This window comes from Papaver somniferum, chromosome 1 (assembly GCF_003573695.1).
Source record: "Papaver somniferum cultivar HN1 chromosome 1, ASM357369v1, whole genome shotgun sequence".
Taxonomy (NCBI): domain Eukaryota; kingdom Viridiplantae; phylum Streptophyta; class Magnoliopsida; order Ranunculales; family Papaveraceae; genus Papaver; species Papaver somniferum.
In genome coordinates, this window is record NC_039358.1 from 4,352,214 (window position 1) to 4,368,325 (window position 16,112).

Below are 16,112 nucleotides of genomic sequence, written 5' to 3' on the forward strand. Positions count from 1 at the left end.
CATTCATGAGAACACGTCAAATCTCAAAAAAGCAGGCTACATGATACACATGATATATATCATAAATTTATTTACACCATAAAAATGAGATTTTACAATAATATAATCAACAAAGTAATTGTTCTCATTTTTAAATACGTACGAAATATGATAAAGTTTTTTATGAATAATGTTATTTGATTTAAATGAGAACTAATTAGCATCATATTTAATTTATTTTGATTTCCCAAGCCAATAAGAATCACTTATGGCATGTCCGAAAATATACCATCAGTGTCTAATGTGATTTTATACGGGACACATGATGTGGCGTGTCTATTGCACGCGCCCAACACAATTACAACATCTATCTATGTGTGTCCGTGCAACGTGGATTTGAACTTATTACGATGAAGAGAGTCTAAGACTTTTACACATGATGTCTAATGTGACAAATTGAACTTTAAATTATGTCCAGAAAGCTTTTATAACGCCCGAGATCTCCAAGAAAAAATCCGAAGAATTTTGACTTGAATCGGCTAAACTAACCTCGAAAACCAACTTGCAATGTTAGGGATGACAAAGGCTTATAAACCACGGGATAGTAGATAACTCATTCATACAATATCTCAAAAACCAGCTTGCAAGGTTTGGGTTGCTCAAGGATTATAAACCACATTCATAGATAACTCATCCATACAATCAGGGGCGGAGACAATATGTTGCAACCGTATGCAGTTGCACCCTCTCAGTTTTTCAAAATCAATAGATACCCTAGAATTTTCAAGCCGAAAAAAGAAAAAGAAAAGTTTGCACCCCCTAGAATCTCATATTTTGTACCCCTTAAGCCCAAGATAAAGCAAGCCCAATTGAAAAGTCCAATAGACTTGCTTTCTCCCATAATCGTTCACAATTGTTCCCAGTAGCAGAGGCTTACATCAGGATCGTTCATAAAAATTTTCTACAGTTTTTTTTTGGTGTGCATTTTTTTCCGGAAAATTGGTCATTTGTCCAAATATTTTTAAAACATGGTTCTAATGGACGAGTAAAAATTATTATGGGTGAAATGGACAAAAAAAAATAACAAGGATGAAACTGGATTCATCTTGGCTTAAATTTAAAAATAACGAGGATGAAACTGGATGTGTCCCGATGTAAATTAAAAATATGAAAAAGTATTTGAAAATGAGTAGGATGAAACTGTTTACATCCTGACTATTTTAACATTTTTGTCCATTTAAACAGTATCAAAACCTAAATGTCTTTTTCATCCAGGAATTGTTTATTTTGGTGTTTTTAACCAATTTTGTGTTGTTTTTTTTGCACCCCTCTATTAAAATCCTAGCTCCGCCCCTGCATACAATGTGAGTATAATCTCAACACGCCCCCTCACATGTAGCCTTATTGACGTTTAACCCCCTCACGTGTAGCCTCTCGTTGGGTCTATCACATGGAGACATTAAATCGTTTGACGTGGAGTAACGGTACGGTTAAACAATTTTTATATGCCTCGATTGGTCTATCACATGGAGACATCAAATTGGATGATGTACAGTAAAGGTACGGTCAAACAATTTTTCTATCACGTCGAGGGAGAGAGACATTAAATCGGGTGACACGTGACATAAAATAAAGGTACGGTCAAACGACGTGAAACAAATTACGATACTATATCGAAATCCATCAGCCTAACTGACCTCAAAAACCGACTTGCAAAATTAGGATTGCTCACAATCATCCGCCGCAGAGTCGTAAATAACCCATATAACGTGGGACTAATCTCAATTTATGAACGTCCACGATAGGGTTCCAGATTTGAACTTATTTACGAAGAAAAACCATCGCCACGATATGGAAATTCAACAATTAAAACATGCATCTTGCACTCTTCAAATTATATATTTGTGATTAGTTTAATAAGAGGGCTCATTGGTTTAAACAAACCTCGTATATCCATTTACTAAGAAGCTTCCATAGTTGATCACTTCGCCATGGTGGCTTAATTTACGGTATAATAAAGAATCTAAGATATATATGAACACATGCATACCTACATGGCGGATATATCAAAAATTAGGCAATGCTTGTGCGACTACTAACAATATATTGTCAATGCGAAGTATTTTAACCAAAAGATGGTGCCACAACCAACCAGAAAAGGAATGGGTAAGCTAGCACTTCAAAAACCACTTCTTCCACGTTAATGTAAAGTCTGTACAACCAAAAAGTATGGGTGACGAATGGAAAGAAATCCATGGTTTTTGGCTTTCGCATGGATAAGTTCCACAAAATTTGTACCTCTAGATTTCTTAGTTTCTGCATGAGCATGAATGAGTTAGCGCGTTGACCTGTTTAAGCCGCTTTGAAATTTCAATTCCAATGACTTCTATTGTTTAGGAGTCTACGACACTAATAAACACATCCTCACAGGGGAGCCATCCCAAAGCAAATTTTTACACCCTCAACCTAGAAATCATTGCTTATCAGCCAGAGGCAGGAAGTTGGGCCTCTTAGTGTGTATTGTCATTCCGAAGCAAATCTTGGCTTAGTGTGTACTTACAAGAGTAAGCTGTTCAATCTTCTCTAATCTCTTTCATGGAGGATGGAGCATTTTCTTGTGTCAATATTCATAACTAACACCTAACCCAAACTTGCGCCAAGGACTAGCGCTGAGATAATGAATTTGAATCCGTATTTGAAGTGCAGTACACCATCTTTTGAAAAAAAATACAGAAATGCCTTTTAGTATATTTTATGTCCTTCAAAGAAAAATGGGGACATATTAGTTGGGGAGACACTGGGTGAGTTTAATAAGAATTTTCCTTTACAGCTCTATGATTTTTAAAACCATTAAAATGACCTAATCATAGGTAAATACGTAGCAGCCCAACTAACAATTGCGGAGCAGCCGGGGAATTAATTTACTAGTCAAGATCGTTTTTGTTTTCCACAGTATTACACATAATTCAACTACCCCTTATCTAGCCATCTTCTCATCATATAAACATCCAAAAATTACAAGTATGAAAACAGAAAAAATAATGAATCAAAACAACGAGAAAAGTCATTAAAGATTAACAACTACACTAATTAGTAAATTATGACAGCCTACCATTCTTTGACAGACGACTTCGCTAGCTACATATATATATATATATATATATATATATATATATGTATCCAGGCAATTCTATAGAAATCATGTATCCCCGCTACAGTTTTTCTTTCTCTTTGTTTCTAGAGACTAGACTTTTCATATCACAATTTAGCTCAAAATTCATTTAAGAACTTAATTAATTTGACAAAGATTTATCAGCCTAATAATGTGTCTCACGGAGGTTTTTCGAAAGTGTTTTGGTTTAAAAGATGATGAAAGAACTGGGTCACGGAGGTTTTTCACTGAAAACAAGATCATCAAGATTAGAGGAACTGTAGTTTTGCAGAAGAGAAATTTGTTGGATTTGAATGATCTTGGCGCTTCTTTACTTGATCGTCTTCATGAGATATCCGGTAAAGGTGTTTCCTTACAACTGATTAGCTCAAGTAATCCTCAACCAGGTACGTGATAATTTAATCACACTACTAACAAGATTTTAATTAGCTCTTTATAATTTTAGTACGTGAAACAAAAGATCATGCAAATTTCTGCATGTTTTAGATCCGATTCATGATGATGAAAAGGAAACACTGCTAAAATCTAGGGAACGTATATACTGTACTGAAAAGGTAGATCATTGTCTCAAAACCAAACAACTTATCAGATTTTCACATTTAAGGAGAAGCAAAACGTAGTGTACTTTTCATCTCAAGTAAAAACAGAATTTACCATTTAAACTTGTTAAAATAGACATGTAATGACGTCCCAATATATAATTTCGAAAAGGTATGACTGTTCTCCGCCCTATTATGTATTTGAATGCAAGGTTATTACGCAACGCTGACAAATATAAACATTTTCCGTTTTTATAAAAGTGTTACTATCTCATATTTTAGCCTATTTTAGATTAAGAGAAGAAAATAAATGATAGTATACAATAAAACAATTCTCGCCGTTACATATGATCTTCTGGATTGGGAATGCCCGTAGTATTTGGTAATTTCCTAAAGCAATATGACTAATTGGCTTAGAAAACATTTCTTGAATTCTAGAACGTAAAAAAAAAAAACCATGCGTTGAAAAATAACAACTCCCACGTAGTTGGTACTGACTACTGACCTTGTTGATAGTTGGTAATCTTGAAATGAACCAAGTAAAGAAATCGATGCAAAAAGAAAAATCATGAATTGGGATTAGGTTTGGCCAGTTTCTACAATAAGATCTTACACTATTCTCAATAGTTCCGGTCCATGACAATTCATGGAGACAGATGCACACAATACGTACCGTGGGACATCTATATATATGATCCTTAGCCAGCCATAGGGTGTTGGCCTCACAACGGATACCAAACGAGAAATGGAAATTACACGGCAATCGCCAAAACAAACCTTACGTCGGTTTATTGGTCGAAAAAACAATCGGAATTAAGCTCTTTCCTTGATGATAATATATGATAAGGCCAAGATTTAACGACAATGTCATGTACAAAATAATTACAAACCACCACCCCATTTGCTATAATAATATTTATTGCTCAAGGGCTTTTTATTTTAAAATCGAGCAGTTTGAGTATATTTAGCGAATCTAACCACCACCCCCATTATTCGTAAAGATCCAAAAACTCACACGAAACTAATAGGATTGAATTAAAAATGAGAAATAGAGGGCCATTGACGCAATCATTGACCCACGAAGTTGCTGAACAATCACCATGGCGGCCTTCATAGTTTTCTTTCTTTTTTGTCAAATATATTAAATTTACAGCTCATGGAAAAACAAAACGCTATAAAGAAATAAGAATGAAAAAGAGGACTGCAGACCACAGCCTCCCAAAGTCCCAAATGTACCAACATCGGTAATGCTTTAACATCAAGGATAATGTCATTTGCCTTTTTTACTTTGTGAACTAAATTCCGTTAAGCATTTATCCTTCCAAATTAGTCAAATGACTGCAAATGGTAACGGTTCTCAGATATGTTTGTCCCTGCTAGAGAGCTGGTGATGTCATTAACTATTAATGTTGAGACGGTAATGATCTCATTCTTTAAGGAAAAACTAAATACAGTAATTCTAATATAGAGGTGGCAATGAACGAATTACCTTAGCGCCTATTGTCCATGCATGAAAACCAAAACACACCTTTGTCCTTCACGATGACCATAAGAACGTCTATATGAAGGAAAAAAGAAATGTGCTTATGCTAGTTCGAGCCTTTTTGATCCGGCAACACTATAACCAATCATTGAAAAATATGAACGGGTTTACTCAATTGGACAAGGGTGTTAATTTGGACTAGCGGTAAAAAAATAAAGTGCTCATATAAAATCTATTTACTGTTCATGATTATTCCTAAAATATCATACTAAACTAACCTTCCCTTAAAAAATAATTCTTTAGTCAAGCATTTTATTTTTCTAACTTGACATTCTATATTGACTAATGTTGTTTGAAGATCATAATAATTCTTATTAGTCAAACCATTAAAGTAAAACACTCATCCATTTCTTAACATGTGGTCAAGATATTTCTTAAATATGCTTCGAAAATAGAAGATTCTGAAAAAATAGATACGTTGGTGATGGAGAAAAAAAATGTTTGATTAATCTGTTCAGTTTAAAACAAGTTAATTACTTACCAATTTTGTGTTTGTTGCAGAAAATGAAATGCGAGGAAAAATTGGTAAAGCAGCATATTTAGAAGGATGGGTAAAAAAGATAACACCTCTGACTGCTGGATTAACAGAATTCAATGTTACGTTTGAATGGGATGAATCCATTGGAACCCCTGGCGCATTCTTAATCAAGAATTTCCATCACAGTGAATTCTTCCTCAAAACTCTAACTCTAGAAGATATTCCTGGAGTTGGCCCTGTTCATTTCGATTGTCATTCTTGGGTTTATCCTTCCAAACGTTACAAGTATGACAGGATTTTCTTTTCTAACCAGGTAAGTTCTGTAACTGGGTTCTATATGAAAGCCATGAGACCATTTATTAAAATCTTTGTCTAATGTATGCTTTAATTGTTACTTGCAGAGTTACCTGACATGCGACACGCCAGAACCTCTCCGCAAATACAGAGAAGATGAGCTCAAAGTTCTTAGAGGAGATGGAACAGAAGAATTCCGCAAATGGGACCGAGTATACGAGTACGCAACATACAATGATTTGGGAACAGGTCGTCCTATTCTCGGAGGTTCAAAAGAGTTTCCATACCCTCGCAGAGTGAAAACAGGCAGAAAACCATCCAGAAAAGATCCAAATTACGAAAGCAGAAACTGCATAGCGAACATTGATATTTATTCTCCAAGAGATGAAAGGTTTAGTCAGTTGAAGTTCTCAGACTTCTTGGCCATAACGGCGAAGTCCTTGGGTAGGATCGTGGGACCTGAAATAAAAGGTTTATTTAGCAAAACACCAAATGAATTTGATACGTTTGAAGATGTGTTGCGCCTTTATAAGGGATACGATAAAGAACTTGCAGCTTCACGTTCGTTAAACTGCATGAACTTAGAATTACTTAAAGAGTTCTTTCGTTCTGACGGTGAAAAGTTCCTCAAGTACCCTAAGCCTGATGTGATCCAAGGTACATTTTAGTTAGCATGTTCATACTAAAGTTCATTTTGATAGCAAAATTTGAATATGATTTTTTTTTTAGTATTGGCATAATGGTAAATTTAATGCACGTACAGATGAAGAGTTTGCTTGGAGGAGTGACGAAGAGTTTGCCAGAGAAATGATTGCCGGAGTGAACCCTGTCGCAATAAGTGGTCTACAGGTGTTTCCTCCAACTAGTAAGCTTGATCCTACCCTCTATGGAGATCAAACCAGTTCAATAACCGAAGAACATATTGAGAAGAACTTGAACGGATTAACAGTGTCTGAAGCTTTGGAGCAGAAAAGGTTGTTCTTATTAGATCATCATGATGAATTAATACCATACTTGAATCGGATAAATGGAACGAAGACTAAATGCTACGCAACTAGAACAGTCCTCTTCCTGCAAGACGATGGTACCTTGAAGCCTTTGGCTATTGAGTTGAACTTGATTCACCCATATGGGGAAACACATGGTATCGTAAGTCAGGTCATCACACCAGCTCAAGAAGGCGTAGAGGCTTCAATTTGGCAGTTGGCCAAAGCTTACGTCGTTGTTAATGACTCCTCTTGCCATCAACTTCTCAGCCACTGGTAATCTTTGTGGTTCCACTTCTAATTTTATCAAAAATCCAAGTTTTTACTGAATATTTGGCTAACTTGGTGATTGGTATTTTCTGCAGGCTGTGCACACATGCTGCAATTGAGCCATTCATAATTGCTACTAATAGACAAATGAGTGTTGTTCATCCAATCCACAAGATTCTAAAACCTCATTTTCGAGATACGATGAATATTAATGCTCTGGCTCGTCATATTCTCATTAGTCAAGGTGGTTATGTAGAGAGAATTGTGTTTCAAAGAGAATTCTCTATGGAATTTTCTTCTATGACCTACCAAAAGTGGGTGTTCACAGAACAGGCACTCCCAGAAGATCTCATCACCAGGTAAATTACCAATAGATCAAAAAAAGACTTTCTGACAAACATATTTTTACATCCAGGAGCTCAAACTCATTCCTTGTGGATCCTAGCATGTTATGCACACCTTTTTTTTTTAACTGGTTTATCATTTGAATCCTGCAGAGGAGTGGCAGTCCGAGACTCAAGCGAGCCACATGGTGTGCGCTTGTTGATCGAAGACTATCCATATGCGGTGGATGGGCTTGAAATCTGGTCAGCAATTAAGGAGTGGGTTCATGAATATTGTTCATTTTACTATCCTACTGATGAATCCATCCAAGGTGACACAGAACTTCAGGCATGGTGGGAGGAGCTTAGGACTGTGGGACATGGTGACTTAAAAGATGAGCCATGGTGGCCAAAAATGCGGAACTTATCAGAACTAACTCAATCATTGACCACCATTATATGGACAGCTTCAGCGCTCCACGCAGCACTGAATTACGGGCAGTATCCATACGCAGGTTACCATCCGAACCGTGCAACCATGAGCAGACGGCTTATGCCCGAACCAGGAACAAAGGAGTACACGGAGCTTGTAGAAGACCCAGATGCAGTTTTCTTGAAAACCATTACTAGTCAGCTTCCGGCACTCTTGGGTATATCGCTGATTGAAATTCTGTCTACGCATTCTGCTGATGAATTCTATCTAGGAGAAAGAGAGAACCCTGAACAATGGACTAAAGATGCAGCAGCACTGGAAGCTTTTAAGAAATTCGGAGAGAAGTTAAAGAGGATTGAGGATAGGATGACGGAGATGAACACTGAAGGAAAATGGAGAAACAGACATGGGCCTGTACAAGTTCCATACACTTTATTATGTCCTTATAACTTGCCTTCATATCCAATGGGACTTACAGGTAGGGGAATTTCCAATAGTGTCTCTATCTAGAGCTAGTACTAGAAAGAAAGCAGAAAACCATTTCTCTAGACTAGTTTGCACTTTTTAAGTTTGTTATTTGTAAAATTTGTTTATTTACATCGGTGTGAAATATCGTTGTCATTGATAATGTAAAGAATATTTTAGGCTGATTTCTTTTGTATCAAAAGGGCCTCGTATAATCGGATTGTCTGTGCAAAAAAGAAAACCAGTAACTACTAAAAATATATTCTAATCCTTTATAATCCTAAGAGCTTCTCCAATGGAATGCATGTGAGGAAAAAAGTCTCCATCCACATAAGATACATAATCATATTTATAAGAAATCATCTCCAACCCTTTGATGTGGGGATGAGGTAGCAAAAAAAAAGTTAGACATCCTCTAGGTGAACCTCTAGTTTTAGACATTCACTTAGAGGATGTCTTCCCATCCTAGTCGCACTTTTACCAATAAAAATCAACGAGAAAAATAATGGAAATTATATACCTACAAATAAGTAAAGAAGGATAAACAATCTAATGGGTTGGAGATAAAATTTACTTTTTTTCCTAATATTTAGGATTTTATACATAGAGGATGTCTTAAAAGTGATGCCACGTATGAAATATCCACATTCACCATTGGAGAATCTCTAAGTCATATAAGTCCCCACGTTCAACGGTGAAAATACCCACTCTCTAGGAAAAGATCTTTGGGGATTGGTAATTCTAGAGAGGACACTTGGCGGCACTCTATTAATCGAGACATTACAGCTAAATAACACTTTGTTTACACCCTGTATTCAACGGGATGTTAGCAACTCCGTTAGCATAAAAGAAGGTGTACAACACTAAATAGGTCACCAGGATTGATATTCTGATTCACAATACCTCCGTTTACACAACTAAACCTAATTAGCAGACCTAGCCAGTTCAACATCTCTTGCCTCTTTCCCTTCTCTGTTTACACAATTCCCAGTTTCTTTTATTTTTTGTTCTTCCCATCAAGTTGGAGCGGTAGAGCCTGAACGAACGCCCAACTTGCTTAGAAAACAGTCAAATTGTGGATCTCCTAAAGGCTTTTTGAAAACATCGAAAAGTTGATCATAAGACTGAAGAAGCTTCGACAATATTAATCCACTGAGTAATTTGTCATGAACAAAATGACAATCAATTTCAATATGTTTAGTACGCTCGTGAAAGACAGGATTCTGAGCAATGTAAGTTGCTGCTTGACTATCATAAGAAACGGTGATAGGGAGAGGACATGATACGTGCATGTCTTTGAAAAGATATCGTAACCATTGAAGCTCAGCTGTTAAGTTATCCAAGGCACGATATTCAGCTTCAGCGGAAGAGCGAGCTACAATGGGTTGTTTCTTTGACTTCCAGAAAATTGGACTGTCACTTATGGTAATGAAGTAGCCTATGGTAGATCTGCGAGTAAGAGGACATATCCTGCCCATCCAGAGTCCGTGTAACCATGAAGAGATGGGTAACTACCCGCAGAAAAAAATATGCCATGCCCAATGGTTCCTTTGAGATACCGTAGGACATGGTGAGAAGCATCCAGGTGAATTGTACGAGGATGTTGCATAAATTAACTGAGATAATTTACTGAGAATGTGATATCTGGACGAGTAACAGTGAGATATACCAATCGATCGATAAGTCGGCGAAAAAAACTTGGATCAGTTAACTCCTTACTATTAGTAGGAAGTAACTTGAGGTGTGTATCCGTCAGAAAAGAGGAAACACGTGCCCAAGTAAGACCAGAGTCTTTAAGAATGTCTAGAATATATTTTCTTTGACATAGAAAGATACCTTTATTAGATCACGAAACTTCAATGCCTAGAAAATATTGTAGGCGACCAAGATCCTTAATCGAAAAATGAGACGTAAGACGTAACTTTAGTGAAGTAATAAAGTTATCGTCTGTGCCAGTGATAATGATATCGTCAACATAAACGGGAACAAAAATAGAAGTTGTATTACTATGACATGTGAAGAGAGAATAAACACAAAAAGATTTTTGAAATCCTTCAGCTATCAAAACTGAGGAAAGCTTAGCAAACCATTGACGAGAGGCTTGTTTAAGGCCATATTGTGATTTATTAAGTTTGAAAACTTTATACTCACCTTTTCGTGCCAGACCGGGAGGAATCTTCATATAGATTTCTTCATCTAGATCCCTTTGAAGAAATGCATTATTGACATAGAGTTGGTGTAAATACCAACCTTTTGTTGCGGCAATAGATAGTAACACTCGAACAGTCACTAGTTTGGCTACGGGTGCAAAAGTGTCATAGTAGTCAACTATGTAACTCTTTTCCACAAGATGATCCTTGTAGCGTTCAACTGTGCTATCAGAGTTAAACTTGATCTTAAAAACCCATTTGCATCCAATGGCAGTTTTTCCTGGTGGAAAGTCGATGATAATCCAAGTGTTGTTAGCTTCTAGAGCCATTATCTCTTTAGCCATAGCTGCGCGCTACTTAGGACATTTGGTGGCCTCTGAAAAAGATTTAGGTTCTTCAGATAAAATTACCTCAGCAAGGAAGGATTTATGAGACGAAAAAAATTTATCAAATACAAATAATCAGTCAAGGGATAGACTGAAGCGGATATACATACAGTACTGGAGAAATGATAGTCCTTCAAGTAGGTTGGTGCATTACGAATAAGAAAAGCGCGAGAACCTGTAATAGGGAGCACAAATTCGACAGAAGGAGCTGCATATTGAGATTTCTGCATATTAGAGGATATTGAACTGCTGTTAGGAAATGGTGATGGCACCGGGAAAGGTACTGCTGGCGAAACATCTGAAACAGGATTGATGTGTGAGGAGTCAGAGAGATGGAGCTAAAGTACGTGGAGTATCATCTGAAATTGGATGGACTGAAGTGATGTCAGGAATGGGCATATCATTAGTAGGATGTGAGGGTGAGTTATGTGTTGGATACACGGTAACGAGAGATTGAGAATAAAAAATAGAGTCGTAGTTTGCATACTGCAGATTTTGTACACGTGCTGGTACATGAGAAGGAGCAGATAGATCAAGAAAATTAAACTGGTTTTGTGAGATAAATCCAAATGCACCAGCACGTGTACAAAAATTAAACTGATTTTGTATCCTTAGATTCATGATCAAAAATTTTGTATCCTTTTTTTCCATAGGGATAGCCAACAGATACGCCTGGCTTGGCACGTTGGTCGAATTTATGATACACCTTTGCATTTCTGCCAAAATATAAGCAACCAAAGACGCGTAAGGATGCATAGTCCGGTGATTTTTTTAACAACATATCATGTGGTGTCTTATGAGAAAGAATTGGAGCTGGCATCATGTTGATTAAGTATGCATTAGTAAGAATACATTCTCCCAAAAAACGAAGAGGCAAGTTGGATTGAAATTTTAATGATCGTGCTACATTAAGTAGATATCAATGTCCTCTCGACAACACCATTTTTATGTGGTGTGTAAACGCAACCGGTTTGGTGTAAAACACCATTTTGATGAAACCTCGATTGCAATTCAAACCCATTATCAGATCGGAAAGTCTATAACTGAGGAATTAGTAGTTTATTGACACCAGAGGAGATGTTGGTGATTGAATGACCAAACTGAGTGATGAAAAAAACAAAATAAAAAAAAATATTTGAGAAATTTCAAAGTTTCGGATTTCGATTTCATGAGATAAATCCAAATGCACCTAGTATAATCATCTACAATTGTAAGGAAACACTTAGCACTAGTAAATGATTCTGTTGCAAAAGGTTCACAGATATCAACATGAATTAATTGAAAAGGTCGTAAAGATAAAGACTGATTTTTATTAAACTTGAAACGTGTCTTTTTTTCCCTGGGGCATACATCACAGAAAAGATTGAACTGAGAGCTAATGTAAGAAAACTTGGTAGCTAAAAAACGAAAACAATCCACACTTGCATGGCCGAGACGACAATGCCATGTATCAACTGGCTTATTTGCAACAAATGATAAAGCAAATGGACGAAACATGAAATGGTAGAGACCATCTATACGTTTACTCCATCCAATCTACGTGTTCGTGGACAGGTCCTGAAAGATGCAAAAATATTTTGAGAATCGAACACAACAATATTGGTTGTATTGGTCAATTGACTGACAGAGATTATATTAAATTTGAAACGCGGGATGTGAAAAACATCTTGTAATTTGAGAGTTGGGGACATGTCAATACTGCCAATGCGAGTTACGAAGGTAAGAGATCCATCTGGAAGTTGAACACTAATTGGTTTGGAAACCAAAGCGTAAGTAGTAAAAAAAAGATAAGGAGGAACATATGTGGTGAGTAGCACCACTATCTACTATCAAAACTGTAATGACCCGTCCCTCTACCGATATTGTCCCCACTTAGCCACTGCGGTCATCCGGCAGTGTGGGATTTTCAACGGGCATCGCTGCGATAATCCAGCATAAACTTCCCGGATGGTCACCCATCCATGGATTACTCCCGTCCGATCACACTTAACTGCAGAGTTTTCTCCCAACTCTGGAGCGAATTATGCTGAAAAGGCCTCGGTGTTAGGAAAGGACAAGTCATTACTTATATTTCATTCGGCCAACCAATGCCGAAATCGGAGTATTACACAAACATGAGTAGAACAAGATAAAACAGTACCTGCAAAGTTGGCAGAAGGAAGGATGTCTGTAACTTCATCGGTTGGATCAAGCAGTGAAAGTAGGGGTGCATATTGAGCAGCACTAACGGCTGGTGCAGCAACGGCTGGTTCATATGCAGACCCGGTTACCGTAGCAGCAGCAAGGGAATGGGAGACAGTTTATTCGCTTTGGTAAATCCTTTAGATACCCATCCAGCTTCCAGCAAGTAGCCTTGGTGTCACTAGTCCAGAAAGGGCTAATAACCACGCTTTTAAATGACAGATTAGTTATGTGATTTGGATTTCACAAATAAATTTCGTCATATAACATGAAAATAGTGGGATCCATCATTTAACATGGAAAAACCGTCATTCCTAAACGTGGTAATTTACTAGGTAAGTGATTTAACGATGAACCACCAAAATCACAAAATAAATCCGATAAATATTTTGGTTTTTTAGACCCCACTACAAATCTTGTATTGTGCGCCCAGCAGCAACGACTAGCCACATGTAGTATCGTGTTTTTATAAGGTTGAGAATGGCTAGCCACCGGCTAATTTTCCATTAGTCTTTCGCGTTGTGATATATTGGTCTTATTCTCATAAACCCTAAACCAAAAGTTTATTCAAACCTATTTCTGTTTTTTTGCTAAGTTGGAGATGACTCCCACCTAGTCTTTCGCGTTTACTCCATCCAATCACCCGTATCATTTGGATTTCAGTTTTCTTTTATCAAAAACGCTGAAAACCCTAACCGTATTTCTTTGAAAACCTACCTACAGGAAAAATGATTCCACATACAAGCTTTGCTTCTTCTTTTTTTCAATCTGTAACATACTATGAGCGATCGAGCTTCTTTTCTCCTTCTCCTCTTTTAATATCCTTGTCATGTCCACAGCTTCCTCCATAACTAGCAAACCACCACCTCCATCACCACGAGCAACATCACTAGGTCGACCACCTTCTTCTTCTTCTTCTTACTATTGATTTTGATGATTTTAATTTTTAGATAATTGGGATGGATTTTAATTTCGATTTTGATGTGTTTGTTTTAGGGAATGGGATTGATTCCTTCAGAAATTTTGATGTGGCCATGTTTGTTATGATGTTCACAAAATGGACCAGGTCGTTTGTTAGTGTCATTGTTGTTGGTGCTGCTGATGCCAGTGTGTGTAGCAAACCTTTGGTTTCTATAGTCACCACGAGAAGCATATAAAGTTGTTGATTCAATTGAAGGAACAAAAGAAGAATTGATACCTTGTCGTTCTTCTTCCTTTCAAACATGATTGTAAATCTTTGCAGGTGACGGCATAGGTTGCATGTGAAGAATTTGGCTGCGCAAGGGAGAAAATTGATTATGTAACCCCTGCAAAAACTCCATTGATCTGTCCTGATTGTGGTTGTGCACATAATTCTTACCTTCTCCATAAATACATGGTTCAATTAGCCTAAAAGCCTCCAACTGATCCCACAGAGATTTGAGATTAGTGTAATACATCACAACACTCAAATTTTCTCGCTTCAGGTTTACAATTGACTTTTTCAGCGCGTACAGATTGTTAGAAATTATAATTTCTAATTTGGACTTGTCTTGATTAGTTGAGAAAAGTGTAGAAAGTTCTACACAGTGAATTGCTAGAGTTGTGATCGAGTCATTTAGTTAGCCTGGTAGAATAGTTTAGAAGCTTCTAGAGTTGCCTAGAGTCAAATGTATCTAGAATGTTTAAGAGATAGTCAAATTCGGTTGTAATAGGAATAGTCTAGAAAAATGTAGAGCATATAGTACGGTCCTTGTAGTGCCTATAAATAGGCAGTGATACATTCATTTATATTTGTAACGGAGCAAGCAAGTTAATAAGAAGTGAGTTTTAAGAGAGATTGAGTCTTGCTTCCTAGGAGATTTATACGAGCAACATAGCCATGCTCGTATATCTCGGAAGTTTCATATCCAAAATTCCAACAAAGTGGTATCAGAGCCATAAGATCCTAATTGCTGGAGAGATGTTTCCGTTGCATATTCCTAAACTCACTAGAGATAACTATGAGAATTGGAGCATACAAATGATGGCGTTATTAGGCTCGCAAGATGCGTGGGAGATTGTAGAGAAAGTTTATGTTGAATCGGAGGATGAAAAGGCGCTACCGCAAAATGGAAAAGATACGCTACGTATATCGAGGAAGAGAGATAAAAGAGCTCTTTTCCTTATTTATCAAGGCATGGATGAGTTGTCGTTCGAGAAGATATCAAGATCCGCCAATGCAAAGCAAACATGGGAGATTTTGCAAAAATCGTTCAAGGGCGTGGATAAAGTGAAGAAGGCGCGGCTGCAAACTCTAAGAGGTGAGTTTGAATCTCTTTCCATGAAAGAGTCTGAATTAATATCAGATTATTTTTCGAGAGTTTTAGTTGTCGTCAAAGAAATGGTGAGGTCACGAGTGATAGTCGTGTGATCGAGAAAATATTACGGTCACTCGTTCTAAAATTCGATTATATCGTCGTTGCAATTGAGGAGTCCAAATACGATGAGACCATGACGGTGGATAAGCTCATGGGATCGTTACAAGCCCATGAAGAGAGAATGAGAAAGAGAAGTAAAGAGGTCCCAGAAGAACAAGTTTTACAAGCTAAGCTTACTTTAAAAGACAAAGGAGAGAGCTCTAGTAGTAATGTTAGAGGAAGAGGACGCGACTACGACGATGGAAGAGGAAGAGGAAAAGGCAGGCAGAAAGACGATGATCAGAGAGGCCAGTGGTCAAGCTCCATAAGAGGTCGAGGTAGAGGAGATAACTCATGGCGCAATAATAACATGCCAAGGTATGACAAATCTCAAGCTGGATGCTATAATTGCCATAAACTTGGTCATTATGCTCGGGAATGTCGGTATTCTTCGGATGATGTCGAAGAAGAAGCTAATTATGTTAGTAAAGAAAATCAAGAAGACCAGACCTTGTTAGTTGCATGCAAAGGAGAT

General features: G+C 37.3%; 1 protein-coding gene across 1 annotated transcript; it reads left to right on the top strand.

Moving 5' to 3' along the window:
* The first annotated feature begins 3,172 nt into the window (after positions 1–3,172).
* LOC113277899 (probable linoleate 9S-lipoxygenase 5) lies at positions 3,173–8,718 on the top strand. Its single transcript, XM_026526872.1, has 6 exons — positions 3,173–3,537; positions 5,735–6,024; positions 6,113–6,662; positions 6,769–7,267; positions 7,357–7,620; positions 7,759–8,718. The coding sequence occupies exons 1-6, from the start codon at positions 3,303–3,305 to the stop codon at positions 8,525–8,527; spliced, it is 2,607 nt and encodes an 868-aa protein (XP_026382657.1). The 5' UTR covers positions 3,173–3,302; the 3' UTR covers positions 8,528–8,718.
* The last annotated feature ends 7,394 nt before the right edge of the window (positions 8,719–16,112 follow it).